This window comes from Rhinoraja longicauda, chromosome 3 (assembly GCF_053455715.1).
Source record: "Rhinoraja longicauda isolate Sanriku21f chromosome 3, sRhiLon1.1, whole genome shotgun sequence".
Lineage (NCBI taxonomy): Eukaryota > Metazoa > Chordata > Chondrichthyes > Rajiformes > Arhynchobatidae > Rhinoraja > Rhinoraja longicauda.
In genome coordinates this window covers 15,821,122-15,848,478 of record NC_135955.1, presented here as the reverse complement: position 1 = coordinate 15,848,478, position 27,357 = coordinate 15,821,122, and the positions used below count along the sequence as shown (strand labels likewise).

Genomic DNA, 27,357 nt, shown 5'->3' with positions numbered 1-27,357 from the left:
TGTATTTATATTTTAATGTAGATACACACTGTTGATCACAACCTTTTATGTCCTATCTGTACACAAATTTTATTGTCATTCTTTTCTATTTAACTTTATTGTTCTCAAGCTATCACTAAGGTACTTACAGACCATAAACAAGAGCATAATTTAATTTGAAAATTTTGCCTTTTGGAGAAAGGACAAATCTATCTGAAATCAAAAAGCAAGAGACTGCAAATGATTGAAATGGGAAATGCTGGAACTATTCAGCAGGTCGGGTAGCATATGTGGAGCGCTAGATAGAGACAAGGCCTCTCATGTTTTAAGTCGGTGACCTTTTACAAACTATTCTGATGAAAGATTATCAACCTGAAATGTTCACTCTGATTCCCTCTCCTGATTTCTGATCAGGTGATTGATGCTGATTTTATTTGTTGCTTTTTAAATGTTTCCTTTTTCTGTGTCAGTGATGATTGAATGTATGAAGGTTCTGTTTGAATGCAAGTTTTCTTCATCAGAACCCTTCCTTTCACTGCAGTTGCATTTTTCTAATCATTCCAGCACCTAGAATTTTTGTTGAATTGTTTATTAAAGTAGACATAGTATGTCTTCCAAATACTATGTTTAAAATGTTTTTTGACAGCATTCTAAAAAGCAGAAAATATTAAATGGATTCTTTATAATGAGTACTTGTATAAATTAGACCATTGAAATATCAAAATCTTATGGGTTCTGCATGAGTTCATTTTACACCATTTACATTGCATGTATTTTGGTGTGTGCAATTTGGTTTAAAATTGGAAACCCCTCCACTTTGCAAATTCACGTAAATGGGCATCTGCTCCGAGCAGTTAATTCCATGGTCATTAGCTGCCCATTGTATCAGTGATTTTCATTTTGCTTCGCTGCTATCTCAAAGAGTGCCTGATGGCATGTATGCATGTACAATGTCTACATAATTTCTCAAATCCATAACAGGCAGATGTGGTCTTACCAGGGCCCTATACAACTGCAGAAGAACCTCTTTACTCCTATACTGAAATCCTCTCGTTATGAAGGCCAACATGCCATTAGCTTTCTTCACCGCCTGCTGTACCCGCACGCCAACTTTCAGTGACTGGTGTACAAGGACACCCGGGTCTCGCTGCACTTCCCCTTACCTAACCTAACACCATTGAGATAATAATCTGCCTCCTTGTTTTTACCGCCAAAGTGGATAACCTCACATTTATCTATATTATACTGCATCTGCCACGCATTTTCCCTCTCATTCAACCTGTCCAGGTCACCCTGCAACCTCCTAACATCCTCTTCGCAGTTCACATTACTTTGTCAATCTTTAATAAAGGCGAACCATGACTATTCCAGGAAAATCTAATAATTGATCCAACTAGAACAAACTATAACATTAGCAAGGAACAGACACCTATATAAAAAAAAGAATGGCAAGAAAGAGTAACCTATTCCCAGGACCTGATGGCTTTGTGAACATTTTATAAAATACTTCAGTCATCTACTATTCTGAAACAAATCTTCAGGTTATGTTTCATTTTGGTTCTCTGTATTGTTGTTGGTTTATTATTGTCACCTGTACCAAATGGTGAAAAACTTTTGCGTACTACCCAGGCAAATTACATCAGTGCAAAAGAGAAAATAAACTGTGCAGAATATAGTGTTACAGCTAAACAGAAAGTGCAATCTCAAAGAAGTGCAAAGGCAGCAATGTGATAGATTGTGAGTATATACTGTAAGGACGGCACAGTTGGTAGAGCAGACACCTGGGTTCGATCTTGACCTCAAGTGTTTTTGTGTAGAATTTGCATGTTCTCCCTGTGACCGTGTGAGTTTCTTCCGAGTGCTCCAGCTTCCTCCCACATCCCAAAGATGTGCGGGTTGGTAGGATAACTGATCTCTGTAAATTGCCACAAATGTGAAGGGAGTGGATGCAAAGGTGTCAGTATCCTTCTGTATATATTGCAAAAAGTGTCAAAGCACATTCAGTAATCCTGAGTTCAGTCATTTGACCCAAAACTAGTGTGCTCACTGAACTACACGTATCCCAATTCCAATTACATGAAGTCTCATCCTTGTGCTCAAATCACTAATGGCCTCACCACTCCCTATCTTAGTAATTTGCTTCAGTTCTACAATCTTCCTAGGGCACAGCCTTAAGGTGAGAGGGGGAAAAGTTTAAGGGAGATCTGAGGGATAAATTTTACCACACAGGGTGATGAATATCTGGAAAAAGCTGTCAGAAAAGCTGTTAGAGGCTGATACAATTGAAACATATGATGAGCCAAGCTAGTGAATATTTGAATTCTCAATAGGAGATACATTTATTTTAAGGCGAGGAGACCAAGACCGTACACACACTATTGTTTTCCAAATAGACACAAAATGCTGGAGTAACTCAGAGGTTCAGGCAGCATCTCTGGAGAAAAGGAATAGATGACGTTTCTTCAGACAAGGTTTACGACTCAAAATGCCATCTATTCCTTTTCTCCAGAGATATTTTCTGAGATATTTCTTTGTCCCGCCCCCCCTGACATCAGCCCTTTGTCCCGCCCCCCTGACATCAGTCTGAAGAAGGGTCTCGACCCCAAACGTCACCCATTCCTTCTCTCCCGAGATGCTGCCTGACCTGCTGAGTTACTCCAGCATTTTGTGAATAAACACCTTCGATTTGTACCAGCATCTGCAGTTATTTTCTTATACATATTGTCTGAGCCACTGAGTTACTCCAGCATTTTGTGTCTGCCTTCGGTATAAACCTGCATCTGCAGTTCCTACCTACTATATTCCAAGTGCTATTTCACCAATGGCCCTATGAACTTGCAATAAGATATCCCACTGCTACATTTAGATCCTTTCATTAAAGGCTAACATGTCGTTTTCCCTTAAGGTATCTGCATATCTCTCACCATTTGACAATATTCTACGTTTTTATTACATACACTGAAATGGACAAACTGATCTATGTCCCATATTATATTCCATCTGCTACGTTCATGCCCAGTCAGCTAGTCCATATCTCCGGCATCTTTACACCCTCCTTTGTTGTCACAGACGCACTTAGTTTAGTATTGTCATCAAATTTGGAAATATATTTGGTTCACTCAGCTGAATTATTGATCCAGACTGAAAAGCTGGAGCCTATGCTCTGATCCCTGTATCAATTACTACTTGCCAACCTCGGAATAATCCGTTTATTCCCATTCTTTGCTTTCTATCTAATAGCAATGCTCCATGTTTAGTTTGGAGATGCAGCGCAGAAACAGGATCTTCGGCCCACCGAGTCCGTGCTGACTAGCCAATCCCGTCCACTAGCACTGTCCTACACACAAAGGACGATTTACATTCTTTACCAAAGCCAATTAACCTACAAAGCTATATGACTTTGGAGTGTGGACGGAAACCAGAGCATCTGAAGAAAACCCACGTGATCACAAGGAGAACATACAAACTCCATACAGACAGCACCTGTAGTTAGGATTGAACCCGGGTCTCGAGAGCTGTAAGGCAGCAAATCTACCGCTGTGCCACTGTTTTGCCCCGTTTTTCTTTTTTAAAAACTTTCAGGGGATGTAGACGTCATTGGTAGCAGCATGACGACCTGTTACTTTGTCACCACGATGTATTTTCTGAAGGCATGGTAACTAGTAAAAGCTGTACTTTTGGACTTTAGAGGGACAGCTTGGAAACAGGCCCTTCGGCCCACTAATGCAACGCTAACCAATGATCATCCAGTATACTAGCACTATCCTTGACAATTTAAAATTTTTACCAAAGCCAATTCATCTCCAAACCTGTATGTCTTTGGAGTGTGGGAGGAAACTGGAGTATCCGGAGGAAACGCACACGGTCACAGGAAGAACATACAAACTGTGCAGACAGCACCCATGGTCCGAATCGAACCCGGGTATCTGGCGCTTTAAGGCCGCAACTCTACTGCTGCGCCACCATGCCACCCAATGTCTTAATGCTATCCACAATTCCATGTTCTCTTATCTCATTGATCATCCTTCTTGAACATCTTAAGGAAATTCAGATGCACTTGTTACCTCGTATCTACTCCATTAGTAACAACCTTAAAGAATTCCAGCAGATTAATCGAACATGATTTTCATTGAATTTCATTGTTCTGTAAATAAAGCACTTTTGACCCTTGATTTTCCTTTCATAAGTCTTTGCTTTACACAGTCCTATTATTTATTTTGAGATGTTCTGTTATAACATTATTATAAATTCCAGCATTTGCCCTGCTACAGGAAAAATGCTATTGAGCTGGAATGAGTGCAGAGAAGATTTCAGAGGATGTTACCAGGATTCAAGGAAAGGGGAGATTAGGCAGGTTGGGACTTTATTCCTTGAAATGTACGAGACTGAGGGGTGATCTTGCAGAGGTGTATAAATTCATGAGGGGCATAGATATGGTGAATGCACATAGTCTTTTAATGGTGGGGGAATCAAGAACTAGAGGGTATAGGTTTACGGTCAGGTAGAAAAGATTTAATAGGGAGAAAATATTTAATTTTACCCCCTAAGATGAAAATATTTTGCACAAATGCTGGTCGATATATAGAATGATCTGCCAGAGAAAATTGTTGAAGAAGGTACAATAACAACATTTAAACATTAAAATTGGACGGGTATATGAATAGGAAAGGTTTTGAGGGATTTGGGACAAATGCAGACAAATTGGACTAGATCAGCATGGACAAGTTAGGTTAAAGGGAAATGTTTCCATGCTATATAACTAGAGCATCCACTCTCTAACGTAAGGGATTGGAAGCAACAAGGACTCTCGAAGTTCTGGAATACTGTGCTTCAATGAGTTGCTCTCACACATAATTAGTTATCAACCTAGCCCTCCCGACTAAATCTTTTGCTACTACTAACAACAGCTGCTGAGCACATTCATTGAGAAGCTTACCATTAATATTTACTGTTGTAAACACGCTGTGAATTTGCCATTTGGACGGAAAGGTGATTTTCCAACAATATGTCATCAACCGCCTTGGAGCTGTACGTCAGTACATATTACAACCCAAAAGTTGGAATGCAATGAATAGAAAATAAATCAGAAGATATGCTTGAGGGATACATTTGAAGTTGTTTATAACCCACCTGAATTTGACATCCAAACAGGCTGCTCAGCCTTGTAATAACTTCTCAGTCATTTCTTCTTTTGAACCTGTATAAGTAACTAGATCCTCTTTTCATAAAAATGTTTTTAGACTCCCTGTACTATGATTTTTGTAATGCTTTTTTTCTCAATTTTTGATCATAAAACACCCTACGAAGACTTGGCAGCAATAAACATGCCATCAGCAGCTATAAAACTTGAATATGGATAGAATATTAATTTTTACACATCTATAATGGTTTTTTTAAATAACTTGTACAGTCCATATTTTAATATAATTCATAAGGGCCTTCTGTATCAATTTCTTGCCCAGTATGTCTATTTACACAATTTAGTCTCCTGACCTTATGGAGCTATTTACCTCAGTTCCCGGTTTCATTGAATTTCTAGCATCTTTAGCCCCTGCAGGCTGCCCAAAGCAATTTAGAGCCACTTCACAGATACTAAAGGGCAATTTGTACTCGCTGTAGCCTCTCAAAAACCACTATGGTAATGACCAGAAAATCTATTTTTGGTAATTCTGGCCAATAGAACTTCATTGTTTGAAACATTGTTGTGGAATATTTTATATGGATTCGATACCCCATACTCTTTCTATTCTCTGAAAGAGAACTTTTTTATGGTAAAAGTTATTTAATTTAGTTTATTGTCACGTGTACCGAGGTACAGTGAAAAGCTTTTGTTGTGTGCTGTCCGGTCAGCTGGAAGACTATACATGATTACCGTCCACAGCTGTGCACAGCGTACAGATAAAGGGAATAAAATATAGTGTAAGGTAAAGTCCGATTAAAGATAGTTCAAGGGTTTTCAATGAGCAAGGCTTGTCTTTGGAATGTGGGAGGAAACCAGAGCACATGGAAGAAACTCACATGGTCACAGGAAGAACGTGCAAACTCCACACAAACAGCACCCGGTCAGGATCGAACCTGGATCTTTGGAGCTGTGGGGCAGCAGCTCTATCGCTGCGCCACTGTGCTGTCCTGGTTAATTTGTTTGTATGGTCCGTAGAGATATGAACTATTGATCTAGGGAAGCAAATTTAAATCCCACCACAAATCCCAGTTTTTTAAAAAAATCACCCTCCAACACTAAAGGTCTACAACCTGACCAGGATCCGTGTACCATTTCATTTATTTGGGGCACCACCACTCAGCAGGATGACCATTGTCTTTAATGCACCGGCAGAATATTTGGTTAATTGAGCGACAGTGTGTTTGAAGATCAAAATCTAAAATCTAGCATGGAACTCGTGATCTATTAGGCATAGGCCATTCATTTCTGCTGCTGAGATTTGGACTATCTATAGGTGAGGAGATACCTCCAACGCTGATCTCGTCTTTCGACAGGATAAGCACTCCAATGTCGGAAATCCACTCCCACACCTCAGCATTGAGGCCTAGTCAGACTTAGTTGTCCTGTAGACTCCTGAAACGGACACTTTGTTCTGAGCTCTGTCTTCGGGTTGAGATCAACATAAACAGGCCGATAAAAGAAACCTCAACAAAGAAGCTATCCTCAATGACTCCTGGGAGTCTCCTGCCCAGGACTGTTTAAAGTGGTGGACATGCTTATAGGATGGTGCTGAGAGCCTCTAGTCCTTGTTGGGAACATACAAAAGCCCAATTTTAAAGCAACAAAAAAAAAAGACGCAAAATGCCGGAGTAACTCAGCGATCAGGCAGCATCTCTGGAGAACATGCATCGTTGCCTATCCATATTTTCCAAATGTGTGGGAAAGAACTTCAGATGCTGGTTTAAATCGAAACAAAATGCTGGAGTAACTCAGCGGGACAGGCAGCATCTCTGAAGAGAAGGAATGGGTAACGTTTCGGGTCGAGACCCATCTTCCGTAGAGTCTACTCCAGAACCCACAAAACTAGAGTAGAAGTAAGTCATCCGTAATCTCAAGAGATTGCTTAAGAAGAAGACTGATGCCATTAGTAAACACACGCCTTGAAGGGATAAGGCCCTTTTTTGCACAAACAGATTGGCTAATGTGCATTTCAACTGTATATCAGTTTAAGTTAAACCATACCAATATGGTGGGTACCACATGTGCTGTAATGGTTGAGTATGCATTTCCACCACATTCGAGCAGCAGAATCTTGATAACAGAACAATCAATGCCATGTGATCTATTATCTAGGTTAATGTGTACGTAAAAGCTATTACTCCGGCTCCAGTTTAGGCATAATTAATTTTCAGTACAGGTCCACCACCGATTTTCCAGCACCTCCTTTAATCCAGATAGAATTAAGAGAGTGCATTTGAAATCCCCCCCTTCGGAAGTTCCCATTGAAAATGTGGCGCATAGCCCAAGTGGGGCGGCCAATCTCAAACTCATCGGGACTTCCGTGGCCAATCAGCGGGCCAAATTTGATCCCTGCGGCCAGGGTCTGGAATTCCGGCCCAGCCGTAACCGGCAGATCCGTTCCCATAGCCACCTTCCGCGGCCGATTGGCGGGTCGAATTTGCTCCCTGCAGGCAGAGCTCTGGAATTCCGGCCTTGCCAGAGCCAGCAGAACCTTTTCCATAGCCGACTTCCGGGGCCAACTCTGCATGCTGGTATCTCGGCCCCTCGGCTGCCTTGGAAGAGTGTTCCGGTACTGTTCTCGGAGGCTGTGACCTCTGTTGGTCCGGCAAAATGGATAATCGTGAAAGGTGCTAGAACCAAGGGTGCCGAAAAATCGGTGGTGGACCTATACTTGCATTACAGCATTACTGGAGAGCTCTGTTAGTTATAAGGTTATAATATAAGGAGATTTCAATGACACTGGGCCTGTGCTCGCTGGAAGGGGACCTCATTGAAACATACCGAATAGTGAAAGGCTTAGTTAGGGTGGATGTGGAGAGGGTTTTTCCATTAGTGGAAGAGTCTAGGACTATCTGCCATAGCCTCAGAATTAAAGGACGTTCCTTTTGGAAGAAGATGAGGAGGAATTTCTTTAGTCAGACGGTGGTCATCAATGGATATTTTTAAGGCAGAGATAGATAGATTCTTGATCAGTACAGGTGTCAGGGGTTCTGGGGAGAAGGCAGGCAAATGGGGTTAAGAGCAAAGATACTAGAGGAGCAAGATGAACCACTCCGTCAAAATCGCCTATACTGAAGTGTAGTACGCAAAGGAGCGTAACGTCTACCATTTTAGTAGTCAAAACCCGCCGTTCGCTATGCTTCTCGTCGTGTAGTCAGTGTTTTGGGGGAGCACTATGTGATGATACCATAAAAATGCAGAATATATCTCATCTATCAATTTACAGATTTTTGTTATTTTTCTTTTAAAATCTTTCTGCAAGTTTCTGCCTACAAAAATGGTGCCATGACATACTACGGTTTTTAAGGTCGAGTGGTCTTTCTTGCTCTGCTCTATTATCTTTGGTTAAGAGGGAGAGATAGATCTGCCATGATTGAATGGCAGAGTAGACGATGTGCTGAATGGCCTAATTCTGCTCCTTTCACTTGTGAGAGTATAGACGGATTAACGATGCTGGGATTGTTTTATATGGAATGGAGGAGATTTGATCAAGATATGCAAGATTAAGCCTAGATAAGGGAAATGGGAATTTGTTATTTTTCTTTGCAGAGATTCAAAACAAAGGGATTCAGATTTAAGGTAATTGGTGAGGACAGAAAAAATTGTTTTGCCTGGATAGTGATGAGGTTCCGGAATTTCTGCCTGATATTCGAGCAATTGAGGTACTGTTAGTAATAAGTATGTAGACTGAGATCGGGGCAATGATATTTTTTTATCACTTAATACGCTCACAGTAGCCCCTTTGTATATAATAATTCTGCAACTTCCTTGTATCTTTTAATGCTTTGTGATCTTCTCCAAAGCCACAGCTTGTCCTTCAGATTGCTAATGAGTCAAATCTGGCTTTTCCCTCGTGGACTATTACTCAATGTCCCCTGTTTCATGTTGCATAAAGTACATCAGCAACTGCTATCAGTCACTGTGAAAACACCATGCAATGTCTGCAGAAGTGTTGACATTAATTATCGCAGCACTTCCCATTCATTAGATCCTACTCATAAGCATTGTATTTCCATATTTCTATGAGGGCAATCAGGACCATTGCCAGTCTCGTCGTGTGCATTGTGTTTAAATTTTACACAATTCCTATTTTCTCAAGGGATGTCACTTGAGACTTGTTGAAGATTTGGTAAGAATAGTCAGAGTTGGTAGCAAAAAAAATGGACAGTCAGCTGGCCAACATATCCTGCAAAGCCATATGTAACTCAGCCAACTGTCATAGTCATACAGCTCTTCAGCCCAACTTGTCCATGTCGACCAAGATGACCCATCTATGCTAGTCCCACGTCCAAGTTTAGCCCATAACCATCTAAACCTTTCCTATCCATGTACCTGTCCAAATGTCTTTTAAATCTTAGATAGACACAAAAAGCTGGAGTAACTCAGTCGAGACCGGCCCGAAATGTCACCAGTTCCTTTTCTCTAGAGCAACGCATACCATATATCTACCACCCTTTGCGTGAAAAAGTTGCCCTTCAGTATCCTGTTCTATCTTTTCTCATATCTTTTAGAAGAAACTGATTGACCTTATCGTACCATCTCCAGTACTTTTGGTTGATCCAGGTATTTTGGCTATGATAGTAGATTAGAGGTTCATTTCCCCAAAGCCTTTCCACCATCAACAAAATACACAACAGTTGCACAGATTACTTAAGCAGCATTTTACAAACCCATTAGTTCTACCATCAGGGACAAGGGCTGTTTGTGTTTACCTCACTCTTCTCCATACCACACCATTCTGAAAAGGTAGTATATTTCTGTTCTTTCACCATTGTTGTATTTGAGATGTAGAATCAGAGAATCGCAAATGCTGGTTTATACCAAAGATAGACACAAAGTGCTAGAGTAACTCAGCAGGTCAGGCAGCATCTCTGGGTGAAAATGGATAGGTGACATTGCAGGTTAGGACCCTTTATTCCCTTAAGACCTTGGGAAGAAGGATCACGACGCGAAACGTCACTTATCCTTTTCCCCCAGAGATGCTGAGTTACTCCAGTATTTTGTGTCAGTCCATTGTTGTATCTGGCTTCTGTAACTCCCTGTACAGAGGAAGCACATTCAACAGAAGGATGACAGGTATTTGTGGAGGTGCCTCAGCACCGCCTTTACAAGGGTAATTAGGGTTGGGCAATGTATGCTGGCCTTGTCACCAACATTCATTCTTCTGAATGAGTAAAATAAAGAAGCCCACATGTATTATTTTGTTGAAATATTGAAATCCCTCCTCTCCAAGGTGCCAATCTTTAACTGGCCATGTAGTGTCACACAAGAAAATAACTTAATTCTCCTCAAGCTAAGGTGGTGTGAACAAACTCTTAATCTTTCAAAGGAATTGAAGGCGTGTCAAAAACATTCCTTGCCAAAATTCACACCAAGATAAACACTGTCTTCCAGTGTTGGTAGTGGATGGAAATGCCGTCTTTAACAACAGCTGTTTAATACTGTAGCAAGTGCATACAGCTGGTTAATTAAGCATCTGGGTAAAGCAACTTCAGTAAGCTTTTCTTAATAACGTGTAAGATTATTTCATTGCAGTTTTCCTGTAGTTTCCTGTCCTTTTGTGGTGTTTAATCTTTTACAGTATACTTTTAAGATTTATTGCTTGATAATGCCTTGTAACATATTTTATATTGTTCAAGATTACTTGATGTATAATGAATGGCCATCTACAAGAGAATGGTAATAAGATTAAATACTTTGTGGGATAGAAAACCAAAGTGTAACCTGGCAGTAAATTGAATTTTACAAATGAAAGTAAAAGGTCATGGCAGAATGTGTGAAGCTGTCTTGTCGCTTTTTGCCGGGACTGAAGGGTGCTAAGAAAATAGCTTGATTAGGATTTGAGTGATTGATTCCAACCCCTTTCATCATAAATGCGATATTGCCAATTCTGAAAAATTTTATGTAACTTATTTAGTCTTTACATAAATGCGTGTGGGCGAAACATTGCTCTATTTTCCATGTTAGAATTGTATTACTTTATTGTGTTAACACTGAATTGTGTGAGTGTGTGTGTGAGCATGCACTTTAGTTTAGTTTAGAGATACTATGTGGAACCAGGTCCTTCGGCCCTCTGAGTCCATGCCAACCAACAATCACCCGGTACACTAGTTCTACCCTACACTCTAGAGACAATTCACAGAAGACAATTAACCTACAAACCCAGACGTCTTTGGAATGTGGAAGAAACCCGAGCACCCGGAGAAAACCCACGTGGTCACAGGGAAAATGTGCAAACTTCGTACAGTGTTGTCAGGATTGAACCTGGGTTTCTGGCACTGTAAGGCAGCGACTACTGCTGCGCCATTGTGTCATCCACCTGTGTGTGCACTGCAATGTATTTAGGATGCTTTGTGATTTTGGCCAGGTGGGAGGATTTAAAGAATTGGTCATTTTAAGAAACATTTGTGTTGGGAATAGAATGCAACCATGTAAGAGACAAAATGAATAAAACCCTTTTCAGTTTGGAAATAAGCAAACTATAATAGTTTTGTCAGATGCGGGGTATCAAAAGAGTATCAACAGATTCACAAAACTCAATGCATAGCTCAAACAAATGAGAAAATAGTGATTTATTTTGTACCATCAAATACCAACAGCCATCTATCTATTCCTTCTCCTTCTAATTAAACAATCTTTTGGGGTTGAGGTGACCTGCTTCCACAACGGTTCCCTGGGTTCTCAGATTACAAATGAGTCTGATGACCATACTACAGTGAAACGTGAAGGGATCAGTGGATCATTTGGCTTGTTGTATGGTCCTTTTGATGTTTGTGTTTGGCCTCCGTTTGCTCCCATCTGAGGGTTTGGAAATGTTTGGCACCTTCCTGCCTGTTTCTTTGCCATTTTGGGTAGTCCTGTGCAAGAGAATCCCAGGGGTCCTTGAGGTTACATTTTTCTCCAAGGAAATGTTAAGGTATCCTTGAAGTGTTTTCTCGGTCCTCCTGTATATTGCCAGAATGGAGCTTGGGGAAGAATCCATATTTTGAGGGTCTTGTGTCAGGTATGCACCGTATGGTCCGCCCACCGGAGCATGTGGACAGTGATTAGACCCTTAATGTTGGGCATGTGGACCTTGCAGTGGATGCTGACAATGGTTTGGATAGATTTGGAGGAATTTGCAGAGAGAGCAATGATGGTAGTTTAGTTTCATTTAGAGATACCGCATGGAAACCAGCCCTTCGGCCCACCGAGTGCACACCAATCAATGGTCACCCATACAGCAGTTCTATCCTACACTCAAGGGACACTTTACAGAGGCCAATTAACCTACAAGCCTCGCGTCTTTGGGATGTGGGAGGAAACCGGAGCCACGGTCACTGGGAGAATGTGCAAACTGTACAGGCAGCACCCGTAATTGGGATCGAACCCGGGTCCCTGGCGCTATAAGGCAACAACTCTACCGCTGTGCCACTGTACTGCCCAAATGTGCCACCCATGATACTTACCTCTATTTGGAGACATAAACAATTAATCACTTGTAGTGTAAATTGTTTGTGTTTCTGCATTGAGAAGTGGGGAGGTGAAATCCCTGCTTGAGTATGAAAACATGACAGAGAAGTACTTCTGTTGCAGACCACCCAACCCTTCCGAATTTGGCGGAAAGTTTCCACTTTCTTATTTCATTTCCGACGTCTCGACCCGAAATGTCACCCATTCCTTCTCTCCAGAGATGCTGCCTGACCTGCTGAGTTACTCCAGCATTTTGTAATACCTAAGATAAGCTAATGTCATCTGACTGCACATGATCCATATCCCTCTATTCCCTGCACTTCCAAGTGCCTATCTAAAAGTCTCTTAAATGCCACTATCGTATCTTCCTCCACCAACATCCCTGGCACCGGGTTCCAGGCACCCATTACCCTCTGTGTTAAAACAAGACTTGCCCCACATATCTTTAAACTTTGCACCTCTCATCTTAAAGCTCCGCCCTCTCATCCTGGAAAAAAGTTTTGACTGTCTACCCTAAATATGCCTCTCATCATTTTATATACTTCTATCTGGTTTCCCCTCAACCTCTGACATTCTAGAGAAAAGAATCCAAGTTTGTCCAACCTCTTCTTGTAGCTAATACCACCTAAACTAGCAGTGTTCTGGTAAACCTCTTCTGCGCCCTCTCCAACGCCTCCATGTCCTCCCTGGACTGGGGCAACCAGAACTGCACTCAATACTCCAAATGAGAACTGCATCATGACTTTCTGACTCTTATACTTAACTCTTGTACTCCATACACAACTGCTGTTTGGTACTGAAAGCCATCCAAATTTACTCATTGTTGATTCCTTCAGTGCGATGAATGTGAAAGTAAGCCATGCACTAAGCATCACAGCACCTGTCGACAAGGTCCAATATCAATGCTGAAATTCACCAGCACTGCCAATAGTCTTTTGACTTTAAAGATACAGCGCAGAAACAGGCCCTTCAGCACACTGAGTCCGCACTGACCAGCGATTACTCTGAACACTAACACTATCCTGCCCTCCGGGGACAATGTAACAATTATACCGAAAACAATTTGCCTACAAACCTGGACATCTTTGGAATATGGGAGGAAACCAGAGCCCCTGGAGAAAACCCACACGGTTACGGGAAGAACGGACAAACTCAGTACAGACAGCACCCGTAGTCAGGATGGAACCCGGGTCCCTGGCGCTGTGATGCAGCACCTCTTACACTGCGCCACTGGGCCACCCAAGTCATTTGAGGAAAATGGTTGTGCGTAGATAAAGACCTCGGTGTCAAGTTCATTGTATTACAAACGATAAGTCTTTTGCTGTTCTATAAAATACTCGGGTTGTGAATTACAAGGGAAAAATGGAAGAACACAACATTTATTTGCAGCATTGACGGATTTGAGAATTAACAAAAAAGATTTAAATAAGCACTGAAGTAGCAGATTTTCTTCCAGATGGCCACATGATGTAGTAAGTTTGTATAATGCCTTTCATAACCACAGAAGATTCACAAGCAACCAGTTATACAGTTATGAAGTATGATCATTGTGATATAATAGGAGCAACAGGAGCCTAAATAAGGTTTTGTGGGCAGCCCTGAAATAAAAGGCTTTATAATCTGTTTTTGCAAGTTGCTTGAGGGATAAATGTTGGTCAGGAATTGTGGATAATCTCTCACACAAGCTCTATTAGATCTATCACGTTTAGCTGATATTTCTAAGAGGCTTTGATTCAATGTCATGTACACCGTGCTGCAAAACTTGCATTACTTGCTCAAGCCTCTGGGATTTGAATTCACAACCAACTGATTCAAAGGCAAGGTCATGCCATAATATGATCCTTATCTCACAACTATTGCCTTTAAATCTCTGGCCTTTCTCCAACCATCTCCCTATCAAAACCCCCCTCTCCTGTATCCACCTATCACTTGTGTTGGAAGGAAGTACAGATGCTGGTTTATACCGAAGATAGACACAAAATTCTGGAGCAACTCGGCAGGTCAGACAGCATCGCTGGAGAAATGGAATAGGTGATGTTTCGGGTCGAGACTGAGGGTCTCGACCTGAAACGTCACCTATTCCTTGTCTCCAGAGATGCTGTCTGACCCGCTGAGTTACTCCAGCATTTTGTGTCCGCCTATCACTTGCCAGGCTTTGTCCTGCCCTTCCTCTCATCCAGCTTCTCCCCCACTCCCACCCCCAACCACAAAATATCACCTATCCATGTTCTCCAGAGATGCCGCTTGACTCACTAAGTTTCTCCAGCACTTTGTGTGTTTTTTTTGTAAACCAGCATCTGCAGTTCTTTGTGCCTACATACCAACTTCTAGTATTTTAAATGTTTTGTTTTGGGCTCCAGATTTTAAGTGTAATATAATATTATTTGCATGGATAAAGAATGTCAATAATTGAAAATAAGTTGAAGGTAGACACAAAATGCTGGAGTAACTCAGTGGGACAGGCAGCATCTCTGGAGAGAAGGATCGGGTCGAGACCCTTCTTCAGACTGATTGAAAATAAGTTTGTGCTTAAATTTACATAGTAATTCCCAAGTCTTGTAGTAGTGGATTAAGCATTTTGCTGCACAAACTGTAAAGGTCAATAGTAATTTGATGCAAGAATCAAGAGAAAAAGAAGTGCATAGAAAGCACAGGCATCTGAATTTGCTATTGCTGGAAGGGCCAGAATGACCTCTTGACTTGGTGCTATTTGATCTGTAACACATCTACTGCAGGTTAATATCATTTATTACTCTCCCATGAAAATTAACAAACAGCATTACTGCAGGTGATGTGAGCTCATAACTCAGTCACGACATGGAAACAAAGAAGCCTCAACCATGCATGCAAGCAAACTTAAAGCTGCACCTAATTACAGTACCTAACCGGACATTGTAATTTACAGTGCCCTCCATAAGGTTTGGACCTTAGGACCTGCCTTGATGTTTGATGTGGACGATTGGTCTTTTTCCGCAGGTACAGTGCCCTCCATAATGTTTGGGACAAAGACCCATCATTTATTTATTTGCCTCTGTCCTCCACATTTTGAGATTTGTAATAGAAAAAAAATCACATGTGGTTAAAGTGCACATTGTCACATTTTAATAAAGGCCATTTTTATACATTTTGGTTTCACCATGTAGAAATTACAGCAGTGTTTATACATAGTCCCCCCATTTCAGGGCACCAAAATGTTTGGGACACAGCAATGTCAGCTAAATGAAAGTAGTCAATGTTTAGTATTTTGTTGCATATCCTTTGCATGCAATAACTGCTTGAAGTCTGTGATTCATGGACATCACCAGCTTCTGGGTGAAATGGGGGGACTATGTATAAGCACAGCTGTAATTTCTACATGGTGAAACCAAAATGTATAAAAATGGCCTTTAATAAAATCTGACAATGTGCACTTTAACCACATGTGATTTTTTTCTATTTACAAATCTCAAAATGTGGAATCTCAAAATCTCAAATCTCAAATCTGAATGGTCTCAAAATGTGGAGTACAGAGGCAAATAAATAAATTATGGGTCTTCGTCCCAAACAGTATGGAGGGCCCTGTACATCTCAGAAGCACACAAGGAGGCAAACATCATTGTCATTTGGTCAACCATGAGCTTTAATCAGGGTAAGAGGTCCCGAACTTTAAACATTCTGTTCCTAAGATGGTCAAAGGCCATGCTGGTCTACTGAAGGTGATGGTGTTAATTTACCTGTAGTGAGAGATACCTCCTGAGATACATAGGTTTTCCATGTAGAATCCCTTCTTTTAAACAAAATGTGAATGATCTGATATCTCAAAACACTAGGAATTCAATAGTCTCGACGTAGGAGTTCTCAAATGCAAAATAGCAAATTTGCAGATGACACAAAGCTGGGTGGCAGTGTGAAGGGTGAGGAGGATGAAGGGTGACTTGGACAGGTTGTGTGAGTGGGCAGATGCAGTTTCATGTGGATAAATGTGAGGTTATCCAGTTTGGTGGTAAGAACAGGAAGGCAGACTATTATCTGAATGGTGTCAAGTTAGGAAAAGGCAAAGTAGAACGAGATCTGGGTGTCCTAGTTCATCGGTCACTGAAAGTAAGCATGCAGATAGAGCAGGCAGTGAAGAAAGCCAATGGAATGTTGGCCTTCATAACAAGAGGAGTTGAGTACAGGAGCAAAGAGGTCCTTCTGCAGTTGTACAGGGCCCTAGTGAGACCACACCTAGCGTATTGTGTGCAGTTTTGGTCTCCAAATTTGAGGAAGGACATTCTAACTATTGAGGGAGTGCAGCATAGGTTCACTAGGTTAATTCCTGGAATGGCGGGACTGTCGTATGTTGAAAGACTGGAGCGACTGGGCTTGTGTACTCTGGAATTTAGAAGGATGAGGGGATCTTATTGAAACATATAAGATTATTAAGGGATTGGACACGCTAGAGGCAGGAAACATGTTCCCGGTGTTGGGGGAGTCCCAAATCAGGGGCCACAGTTTAAGAATAAGGGGTAGGCCATTTAGAATGGAGATGAGGAAAAACCTTTTCACTGAGAGAGTTGTGAAGCTGTGGAAGTGTCAGAAGGCAGTGCAGGCCAATTCCCTGGATGCTTTCAAAAGTTAGGTAAAGCTCGTAATGATAGCGGAGTCAAGGGATATGGGGAGAAGGCAGGGACGGGGTACTGATTGTGGGTGATCAACCATGATCACGGTGAATGGCAGTGCTGGCTCAAAGGACTGAATGGCCTACTCCAGCACCTATTGTCTATTGTCTATATGGATTTTATGAAAGCCTTAACATTTTGCCTTGACAGATCACATAAATCGGCATTACAAAACTTTTTGTGGAATGTATATACAGTTTAAATGAGTGTCCCATCACCTGCTGGTGTTCAATTTAGGCTTAATCTTTCAGTGATACTGTATTGCTTGGAGAAGCACTTAAGTTTCCAACCCTACAAATTTCAGGAAGCAAACATTAGCAAATAAGAGATATGACGAGATCAGTGACTGATTAACGTAGATTCAAAGGTCATGGGGGCCACAGCATAAGGTTATGACCACTGTTCATATTAGTTTTTTGAATTTTTTTATCACTAATATTTTTGTTATCTGCTTACCTTTTTAGCCAGGAAGAGATGTCAACAAGCCAAATATTCCCATTAATGGACCTGTTGTGAATAACAAATTTCAACCCGTTGTCCCTTGGCCTCAAGTTGAAGGAGTGGAAGTGGACCTAGAGTCAATTCGACTAAAAAATAAAAATGTACCCCAGCAGGGTGCTGCTGACAATAACCAACAGAATGCAATACAGAAACAGTATCTTACTTTCAAACCACAGAAATTTCCTTACCCCGATCCCGTGTTGAGAAATGGTGTGTTGGGGAACTTTGAGACCAAACAGCCTGAACCACCGGGTGTAGCCAATGGTCCCGGAGAAGAAGCAAAGCCTTTGGTACTGGGTGCTGAATATAAAGATGTTGTGCAATCAAGCATCAAGGAGTTTGGTTTCAATATGGTGGCCAGCGATCAAATATCACTGGATCGATCGATCAATGATCTGAGACATGAAGAGTAAGTGAGAAATGAATTTAAAGTTTTATTCCACGGCAGTATATTGAATTGCAAGTCTTTCCACTGCAGTCATCTTTCTGTTGCATCTCACTCTTTAAGTTCAGTTGCAATTCCACGGGTAATGCAAACTCTTTACTGTGGTGCTAAATAATCATATTCAAGTTAGGGCGCTGTTAATGATTGGGAACATTACACATTGAAGACACTTTGTTCCCAACCAGTACCTAAGTTTGCAGTGGTGTTTGTTAGATTACGATCAGGAATAGGGACGTTCTTTGTCATTCTGCCTTACTGAACAAACAATGGTTAGCTAACTCGGGGTGCATTAAATATTGGATCTGTGCAGCTTTTTTTTAAATACTATTACCAAGTCAGTCTTGTGTGTCACAAGATGCCTTTAGTTGTTGCTTGCTACTGAATGGACAAAAAGAGTAACGATTATAGTTGGATTGTTAGAATTCAAGTGCAGACATATTTCTTTAGCCCCTTGTCACTGCACAGAATGCGTACGCTGCTTTTATTTACAAAAAAGTTCAGCAATTGACAGCCTTTAGTTTTAAACTTAATATTTCTATTCTAGGTTTGAATCGTATCATTTCTGGGCCTTGCGATGATAGAGAATAACCCAGAAAAGTACTGCTTCACTTCAGTTTTAGTAGCAGATGCAGGTACAATTAACACGATTAAAAGACCTTTGGACATGGGAGGATTCCAGGGATATGGGCCAAGTGTAGGCAAATGGGACTAGTTCACTAAGACACCTTGGTTGGCATGGACAAGTTGGGCTGACAGGCCTGATTCGGTGCTGTAGAACTCTGTGGCATTAAGTATGTAGCACAATGAGATGAGAGCAATGATTAGAGAAATAAAAAAAATAATTGAAGAGATCTTTGACCATGGTGGATCCAAAATGTGCAGATCTGAATCTCTGTTGATATCCACGTGAAACTGGACAAAATAACTATAGCACCTTTCACAGATACTGTCTGACTTTCCGAGTATTTCCCTCTTCCAACATTTACTGTTTTATTTGAAATGTTCAGCATCAGTGGTGTTTTGTGAATAAATCTGAATCGTATTTACTTAAAAGCTAACCTATATCTCAGGAATTAGCCTGTGGGTGGATTGTGACAGAATACAATGGTAAGTGATTCTTGCTACAACTGTGTGCACAGTTTCGATGTCCTTATTTAAGCAAGTATGTTTTTCCCAGACTGAGAATTATCAAATGAGGAAAGATTGAGCAGTTTTGGTCTGAATTCATGTGTAAAAAGGAGGTGCAGATGTTGGTATATCCTGAAGATAGACGCAAAGTGCTGGAGTAACTCAGCATGTCAGGCAGCACCTCTGGAGAAAAAGGAAGGGTGATGTTTTGGGTCTTGGTCCCGGCCCGAAACGTCAGCCATTCTTTTTGTCGGGAGATTCTCCAGCACTCTGTGCCTATCTTTGGTCTGGATTCATTTGAGTTTTGAAGAATGGGAGGAGAAGGATGAAGCCGATAAAGAATACTGAGGAGGTTTGAAAGGATCAACAGTGAAAAAATATTTACATTCTTCGTGGAATCTAGAACGAGAGGCATGGTTTCAGAATCACGGATTGCCTTTTAAGATTGCAATGTGATTGAATTTATTTCTGGCAGGGTCATTGCACCCTGAGGTATTCTCTACCATGGCAATATGTGGAGGCTGAGACATTGATTTTTTTTTTTACTCTGTCGTTAATCCTGGTCCTATTTCTTTGTACTAGCCACCTGTTGTTGCAGAATACCCACAACTGATAAAAGAAGCAATGAAAATATAATTTTATTTTCCTACAACGCATGTCGAAATCTATTCAGGTAGCAAAAAGGGCAAAGTGCAGGTAACATATGCAAACAGAGAATATATAATGTGTTTCCTAATCGAAGCTTGTACCATGGAGAAAGCAAACACACCCTGCTCAAAAGGGAGTGGTGGCATGGTGATTATGTTATTATTGGATGAAAAAGTAATGTATCAACTGACAATTCAGACACAAGCATTCAAATATCACCACAGTAGCTGGGAAATTTTAGTTACATGTGTAAAGAACTGGTACAATTCACAGTGACGAGTAAACAACCTGTTTGACATTTCTAAAACATCCATCTCTCCAAAATCCATTTAAGGAATGAACTCTGTTGCTCAAGCCTAGGTGGGAGAAGGTATGATCTAACACTGGCCAGCAAGATTAACAACAATTAAAAGCATTCTATAAGTATATTAAGTACAAAAGGGTAACCTGGTAAAGAGCGGAGCACATTAGGAACCAGGGGCAGGCTGTATGTGGAGAAAGAAATGGTAGGTGAGATATTAAATTAGTACTTTTCCACTGTATTAACTCTGGATAAAGACATTATAGTTGAAAGCTGTGGTAGCTATAGATAATGGCCTGGTATTTATTCACAAAATGCTGGAGTAACTCAGCAGGTCAGGCAGCATCTCGGGAGAGAAGGAATGGGTGACGTTTCGGGTTACTCCAGCATTTTGTGAATAAATACCTTCGATTTGTACCAGCATCTGCAGTTATTTTCTTATGATAATGGCCTGGTGCTCATCTGTGGAGTCATGGTCCAGGGGTAGATAGGAGGAGGTGTCCGAGACCTAGCGCCTGGCCTCGGCCCAGTAGAGATCAGACCGCCAGTCTACCAGGGCACCTCCCTTGTCGGCAGGTTTGATAATAATGTCGGGATTGTTGCAAAGTGAGCGAAGAGCTGTACATTTGGAGGGGGTATGGTATAGTTGATGGATTCAGTGAGGGAGAGTTGCAGAACAAATTACCATTGAAAAGGAGGAGGATTCAGATGTTTTCGCAGGCGTAAAAATTGATTACTTCCTCGGGCCCAATGTAATGTATTTCTGTCTAATATAGGAAGCAAAGGGAGAGATTGGTGGAGTCCTGATTGAAATTTGTATATGCTCCCTGAAAACAGAAGACGTGACAGATTAATGGTGAATAGCAAATATGGCACCTTTATTCCAGCAAATGTGGTTCGTTTATCACTACAAATGGTGAAGTCGCTATTGGAAAAAAATTCTGAGGGACAGAATTAATCTCCATTTGAAGTGTGGTTGGGGTGTGCAACTCATTGAAGATGGTGAGTGTGGTTTTCAGGGATGACCCCATTTGACTAATTGGATTTAACTTTTCAAATAGGTAACTAGAATGCCGATATGGGTAATGATGTTGATGTAGCCTACAGGAACACTAAGGCCTTTGACAAGGTCCCTCATGGGGGAATTGGCCCAAAGGGCAAGAGTCCATTGGGATCATTTGACAAATTGCATTCAAAATTGGTTTGGTGATAGAAAGCGAAAGGTGGTGCTTTTGGGTTGTTTTCACAGGTGGAAGCGTGTGAGGAGTGGTATACTGAAAGCCTTAGTTTAATGGTCTGGATGTGAATGCAGGAGGAATAATTAACAAACTTTGTATATGACATGCAATTTGGTGCTGTTATTGACAACAATGAATATGATCTTTGGCTGCAGAATGATGTCGAGGAGTTGGTAAGACAGAAATTTTGTAGTCATGGAAATGTACCGCACAAAAGCAGGACACTGCCAACACACCATCCTGTCTGTACTGATCCCATTTGCCTGCATTAGACCCAAATCCCCATCTGCTTTTCTGACCACTGTCCAGTTGCCTTTAAATGTTGTAATTGTATTGCCTTGCCATACAAGAAATGTAGGAGTATACTCAAGAAGGCAAATGAGCGGGGGAGGGGGGGGGGGGAGTATAAAATGGATCAGGCAGCCAAAGTAAAGGAAAAGAGGTTCCACAGGTATATTGAAGAGACTCAAGACTCAATAGTGTTTTATTGTCATTTGTCCCTAAACGGAACGATTAAATTCTTATTTGTAGCTGCACAGCAGATATGTAAATGTTGTACTCTTGTATATTAAGAGTAAAAGGGTAAAAGGATGACTTGGGAGATAAGGAATTAAGGCACGAGTTTAGAGATACAGAATGGAAACAGGCCCTTTGGCCCACTGAGTCCATGAGGACAATTGATCCCCCGTTCGCACTAGTTCCATGTTACCTCACTTTTGCATCCACTCCCTACACACTAGGGGCAATTTACAGAGGCCAGATAACCTACAACCCTGCACGTCTTTGGGATGTGGGTGCAAACCGGAGCACCCATAGGAAGCCCATGTGGGTCACAGGAAGAACATCCAAACTCCACATAGACAGCAGCCGAGATCAAGATTGAACCCGGGTCTCTGGTGCTACAAGGCAGTAGATCTACCAGTTGCACTACTGTGCCATCCTAATGTTGACACTTGAGCAGCTCTGCAGCAGTTTTTCTTTGCTCAATTTAATATCTGCAGTCTTCTGTTGAAGGATGACTGGTCATTTATCTCAGTGCCACTTTTCTTCACTAACCACATCTCACTTAATTTCCTTAATATCTAAAAATGCATCAGCTGATGTCTTGAATATATCCATTGACCGAGCCTCTACAGCCCTCGTGGGTAAAGAATTTCAAAGATTCACTGTCCTCTGAATGAATACATTTTGTCTCATTTAAGCTTGAATGGTTCTTCTTTATTTTTGCGATTATGGACCCTGATTCCAAGCATCTTCTGTGTCCTACCAAGCCTTGTGTGAATTTTGTCAGATTAACACTATCCTACACACACTAGGGACAATTTTTTTAAAACATTTACCCAGTCAATTAACCTACATACTTGTACGTCTTTGGAGTGTGGGAGGAAACCGAAGATCTCGAAGAAAACCCACGCAGGTCACGGGGAGAACGTACAAACTCCGTACAGACGGCGCCCGAGGTCAGGATCGAACCAGAGTCTCCGGCGCTGCATTCGCTGTAAGGCAGCAACTCTACCACTGCGCCACCGTGCCGCCCTTCTTCGAGTCGAGACCCTTCTTCAGGCTGAAGTTACTCCAGCTTGTGATTGCAGAAAGGACAAATTGGTAAAGTGCAATTTCAGGAAACAGCAGAGGGGATTTGTCACATGGTGGTTTGTGGAATTTGAGGAAGTCATGCATTGAAATCTTGATCTGATGTGCCGTTGTGGGTAGTTAATGGTGCATTTATCCATCATTATGTGACAATTACCTGTAACTATTTGCACGGAACATTTAGATCAGTGTCTCCGCCCCTGGCAGCAGCCGTGGTGTTTATTTTAATCCATTTATTCTGTCCCCATTATTTGATCAGGAAAATGAAGTTTAGTAGTTTTATTTTTCCTGGCAGTCATAAGCTATCCACCACTGGTGATTGCTCAGTAGCAGCTGGACACTGTATAATGAAGTGTATTCACACACTCCATGTACTTTGAACGTGTTGACAGGAAGATTCCAAAGTCCTGACTGACAATGTTCTACATTACAGTCCAGCTAAAGCTATGCACAACATAATTTTTTTAACCTCTTTTGATTACAGTGCAACCATTCAATATAGATGACCAGAGGCATGTGCATTAAACGTGAAAAGTGAGATCATTGCAAGAGGCTTAGTAGTGATTTCCTTTGCAAAAGTTATTGGAGCGGTGTCATTGTGACCATTTCCTGTTTATTCCATCCACCATTTGGCTGAATGTTAGACCTCAAAATAGTGTGCTGTTTTAACCAACTGCTGCAAAATTGTCATCATAACATTTCTCTTGCCAGTTAAATCTGTAATTAATCCCACACTAGAAATCAAGTTACAGTAAGTCAATAATATCCATTAATATGGCACCTTTGACATGGAAAAATAATGTTAAGGGATTTCAGAGTGCAGTCAAATAAAAACGATCCACGTGCAGTTATTAAGAGATTGACCAAAACCCTAATACAAACGATTTTCAAGAGGTGCACAAAGTCTTTTACCCAGAGTTAGGGAATCAAGAAGCAGAGGACATAGGTTTAAGGTGAGAGGGGAAAGATTTAATAGGAACCCGAGGGGCAACTTTTTCACAGGAGAGTATATGGATGGTGAGTATATGGATGGTGAGTATATGGAACGAGCTGCCATTGGAGGTAGTTGAGGTAGGAGCTATAACAATATTTATAAGACTTTTGGACGGGTACATGGATCGGAATCGGAGGGATATAAGCCAAACATGCTATGTCACAAGGTGGAGGAGTTTACTGCAGTAATTCCAAATCAAATGACCTGTTTACCTGATGGCAGTTCAATTAATGGTGGAATGAAGCTAGGACAGTGGAAGGACAGAGTTAAGGAACATTTCATGGCTAGGTGTATAAAGGGGCAGAAATAGACAATAGGTGCAGGAGTAGGCCATTCGGCCCTTCGAGCCAATACCGCCATTCAATGTGATCATGGCAGATCAATAGTGAGGGGAAAAGCTTTAAGTGGAAATGCTGTCAGTTGGAACCCTAACCTCATAACAGTGAAGCTTGTGAGCAGAACTGATGGTGGCCTTAATGATCATGAATAGTATGGACAGTAGATGGAGATAAACTATTCCCACTGGCTGACAGTCAAAAACCAGGGATCATAAAATGATCATTAATATAAGAACCGGAAGTGATGCTTTTACACACAGTCTGGTTAGAGTCTGAATGGAATGCAGTGCTGGTCATAATAGTGGAGGCAAATTCAAATATGGTATTCTAAAGGGAGCTGAATTAATATCTGAAAGGGAAGAATTTGCACAATTATCAGGAAAGATGTGGAGAGCGGGATTACTTGGATTGCTATAACATCGTAAGGACTCAGTGGGTGAAATGGCCCCTTCCTTGCAAATGATTCAATGATCCAATAATACTTCATTGTCACATGCACCTATGTACAGTGTAATTCTCTGTTTTGCATACACAATCTGGTAAAATGATTCTGGGATTGAAACAGATTGGTAAGAATTTTAATTTTGCCCCATCCCCTTCGAAAGTCTGTCATTACTCTGGGGCGACACAGTGGTGCCGCAGAAGAGTTGCTGCCTTACACCGCCAGGGACCCGGGTTCAATCCTGACCTTGGATGCTGTCTGTACAGAGTTTGTACGTTCTCCCTGTGACCGCGTAGGTTTTCTCCAGGTCCCCTGGCATCTTCCCACATTCCAAAGGGGCACAGGTTTGTAGGTTAATTTGCTTTGGTAATAATTGTAAATTGTCCCTCATGTGTAGGATAGTGCTAGTGGGGTGATCACTGGTCGGTGCAGACTCGGTGGGCCAAAGGGTCTGTTTCTGTGCTGTATCTCTAAATTCTAAAGTTTAAAGAAGAGTTAGATGAGTCCACCTGTGGAACTCGTTCCTTATCTATGAACAGTTTTCTTCTTTAAAAAAAATGGGGCTTGAACCAAAGGCCGTACAGAACCTAACCTTGTATCATTATATTAAAAAATATAATCGGAAGGCAGCTTTTTCCCCTGTGGAACAGCAGTTGAGGATGTGAGCTGAAGAACCACAAATGGTAGGTTGGTAAATGTTGCTGAGGACATTAACGCTAGTGGAGACATTGAACCTTCAGCAACTCTAGAGCCAGGTCAACTCAACTATTCATTTTGCCACTAACCATCAAGAAACTGAGGCATTCTGCTGCTTTTAGAGCCATTATTTAAAATTCTTGAAAGTCTGTCAAAAAAGACCTTGTACATCCCCATGTTGACAGAAGTACCAACAAGCTTTTCACCTGTAAGAGGTCATAAAGTCATGCAGCACAGGATCCTTTGGCCCAGTGAGTCCACACCGATCATCAAAGCACCCATTGACACAATCTCTCACTAATTATATTTTATTCTGCCCACAATCCCATGAACTCTCCCACGATTCAGTCAAAAGAGGCAAATTACAATAGCCAACTAACGTGCTAACCTGCACGTCGTTGGGCTGTGAGAGGAAACCGGAGCATCTGGGGAAGTGCTCATACTGTTAGGTAGAACATCCAAACTTCTCATTGGCAGCACCAGGGGTTAGGTTTGTTCCCGGTAGCTGGACCTATGAGGCAGAAGTTCCATTAGGTGTGCCACGGTGCCAATCCAACCAAAAGCAAAATGCTGCAAAATCCAAAATGTAAAATAAAATGCTGCACAGCCAGGATTTAATTCATCCCAAATTGCCCCTTGAAGGTAATGGCTACCTTCTTCAACCACGTAACCTGTACGATAAAGGCACAGAGAATATGTACAGTGATATATAAAGGCATGGAATCAGTACAGGGGTCTGTACTAATCAGGACAAAGTTTGACGTATCTTAATTTGTTTTGAAATCTGCACATAAACAAGCACAGCTTCCAGTAATCTACCTTTATCCTTTAATATTGCAACCTGGAGCTTGTATATAACTGCAATTTGTACTGAACATGGAAACATAATGGCTTCAGCGTATGTTCAATTCTAACCATTTAGTCAACAGAAAAATCAGAAATTTGCGCTGGAAATACAGATCGTGTCGCCTGCGATTTGATAGACATGATGGGTTTTTTCAGAGGCTGCACTTTGTTGCAAGGCCGTTGTTCATACGTGCGAAATCAGTCATGGTGACACAAAAGCTTGGATATATTTCCAAGGTTTTTCTTCCTGATGTCTGACATAACTGTCAAAAAGAATGAGAAGCTTTTTAGATATGATATAGTGGTGAAATAAGTGAAACCATATCAACAAGCAGAGGTTTGTCATGTGATTTAGTTCTGTCTGCCATCAAGAAAGTGTGGCAGCTGGCAAAAGCTATAGCTCTCTAGCTCTCTCTCCATCCTCCTAAATTAGAGACTGCAAATGAAATATCTGGATTTTCTGTTCTTAAAATAGACACATCGATTTTTCCTTGGCTCGTTGCTCCTTTCTCTCTACTCACTAAACAATGGATCCTGCTATCGTTACCCGCCTACTCCATCTCCACTCCCTTTGCTCTCTCTGAACAAGATGACTCTTCCAAAATCCTTCACTGTCTTTGAATTAGTTCCTTGCTTGAATCTCTGCGGTGTTTCCTACAATACCAAAATAATTCTGTAGTGATTGTGACCACAATATGGTTTCCCCAGCTCTCAATTCTCCTCGGATAATTAAAGTACATCAATAACTGTTTCAAAACATCTTATTCTGAGGTTCATCGAATGCCTTTTTCTTGGTTCCCATCACAATCGTAGATTGGAATACGAGTAGAATTTATAGAATGCAGATTTACTCCTGTTTATGCACCAGATGGGCATTTTTTTAACCTACTTGATATTGCCTTAACCGAATATGTTGATAATATCTTCCCTTGTT

At 41.3% G+C, this 27,357-nt stretch overlaps 1 protein-coding gene across 2 annotated transcripts in view; it reads left to right on the top strand.

Annotated features, from left to right (window-relative positions):
- The window catches only part of galnt7 (UDP-N-acetyl-alpha-D-galactosamine: polypeptide N-acetylgalactosaminyltransferase 7), an 87,400-nt gene that overhangs the window by 10,455 nt on the left and 49,588 nt on the right, over positions 1-27,357 (top strand). For both annotated transcript variants that reach the window (XM_078396862.1, XM_078396863.1), the window contains exon 2: positions 17,718-18,163. In XM_078396862.1, the coding sequence (XP_078252988.1) occupies positions 17,718-18,163 (446 nt within the window). The remainder of the gene's footprint in view (positions 1-17,717; positions 18,164-27,357) is intronic.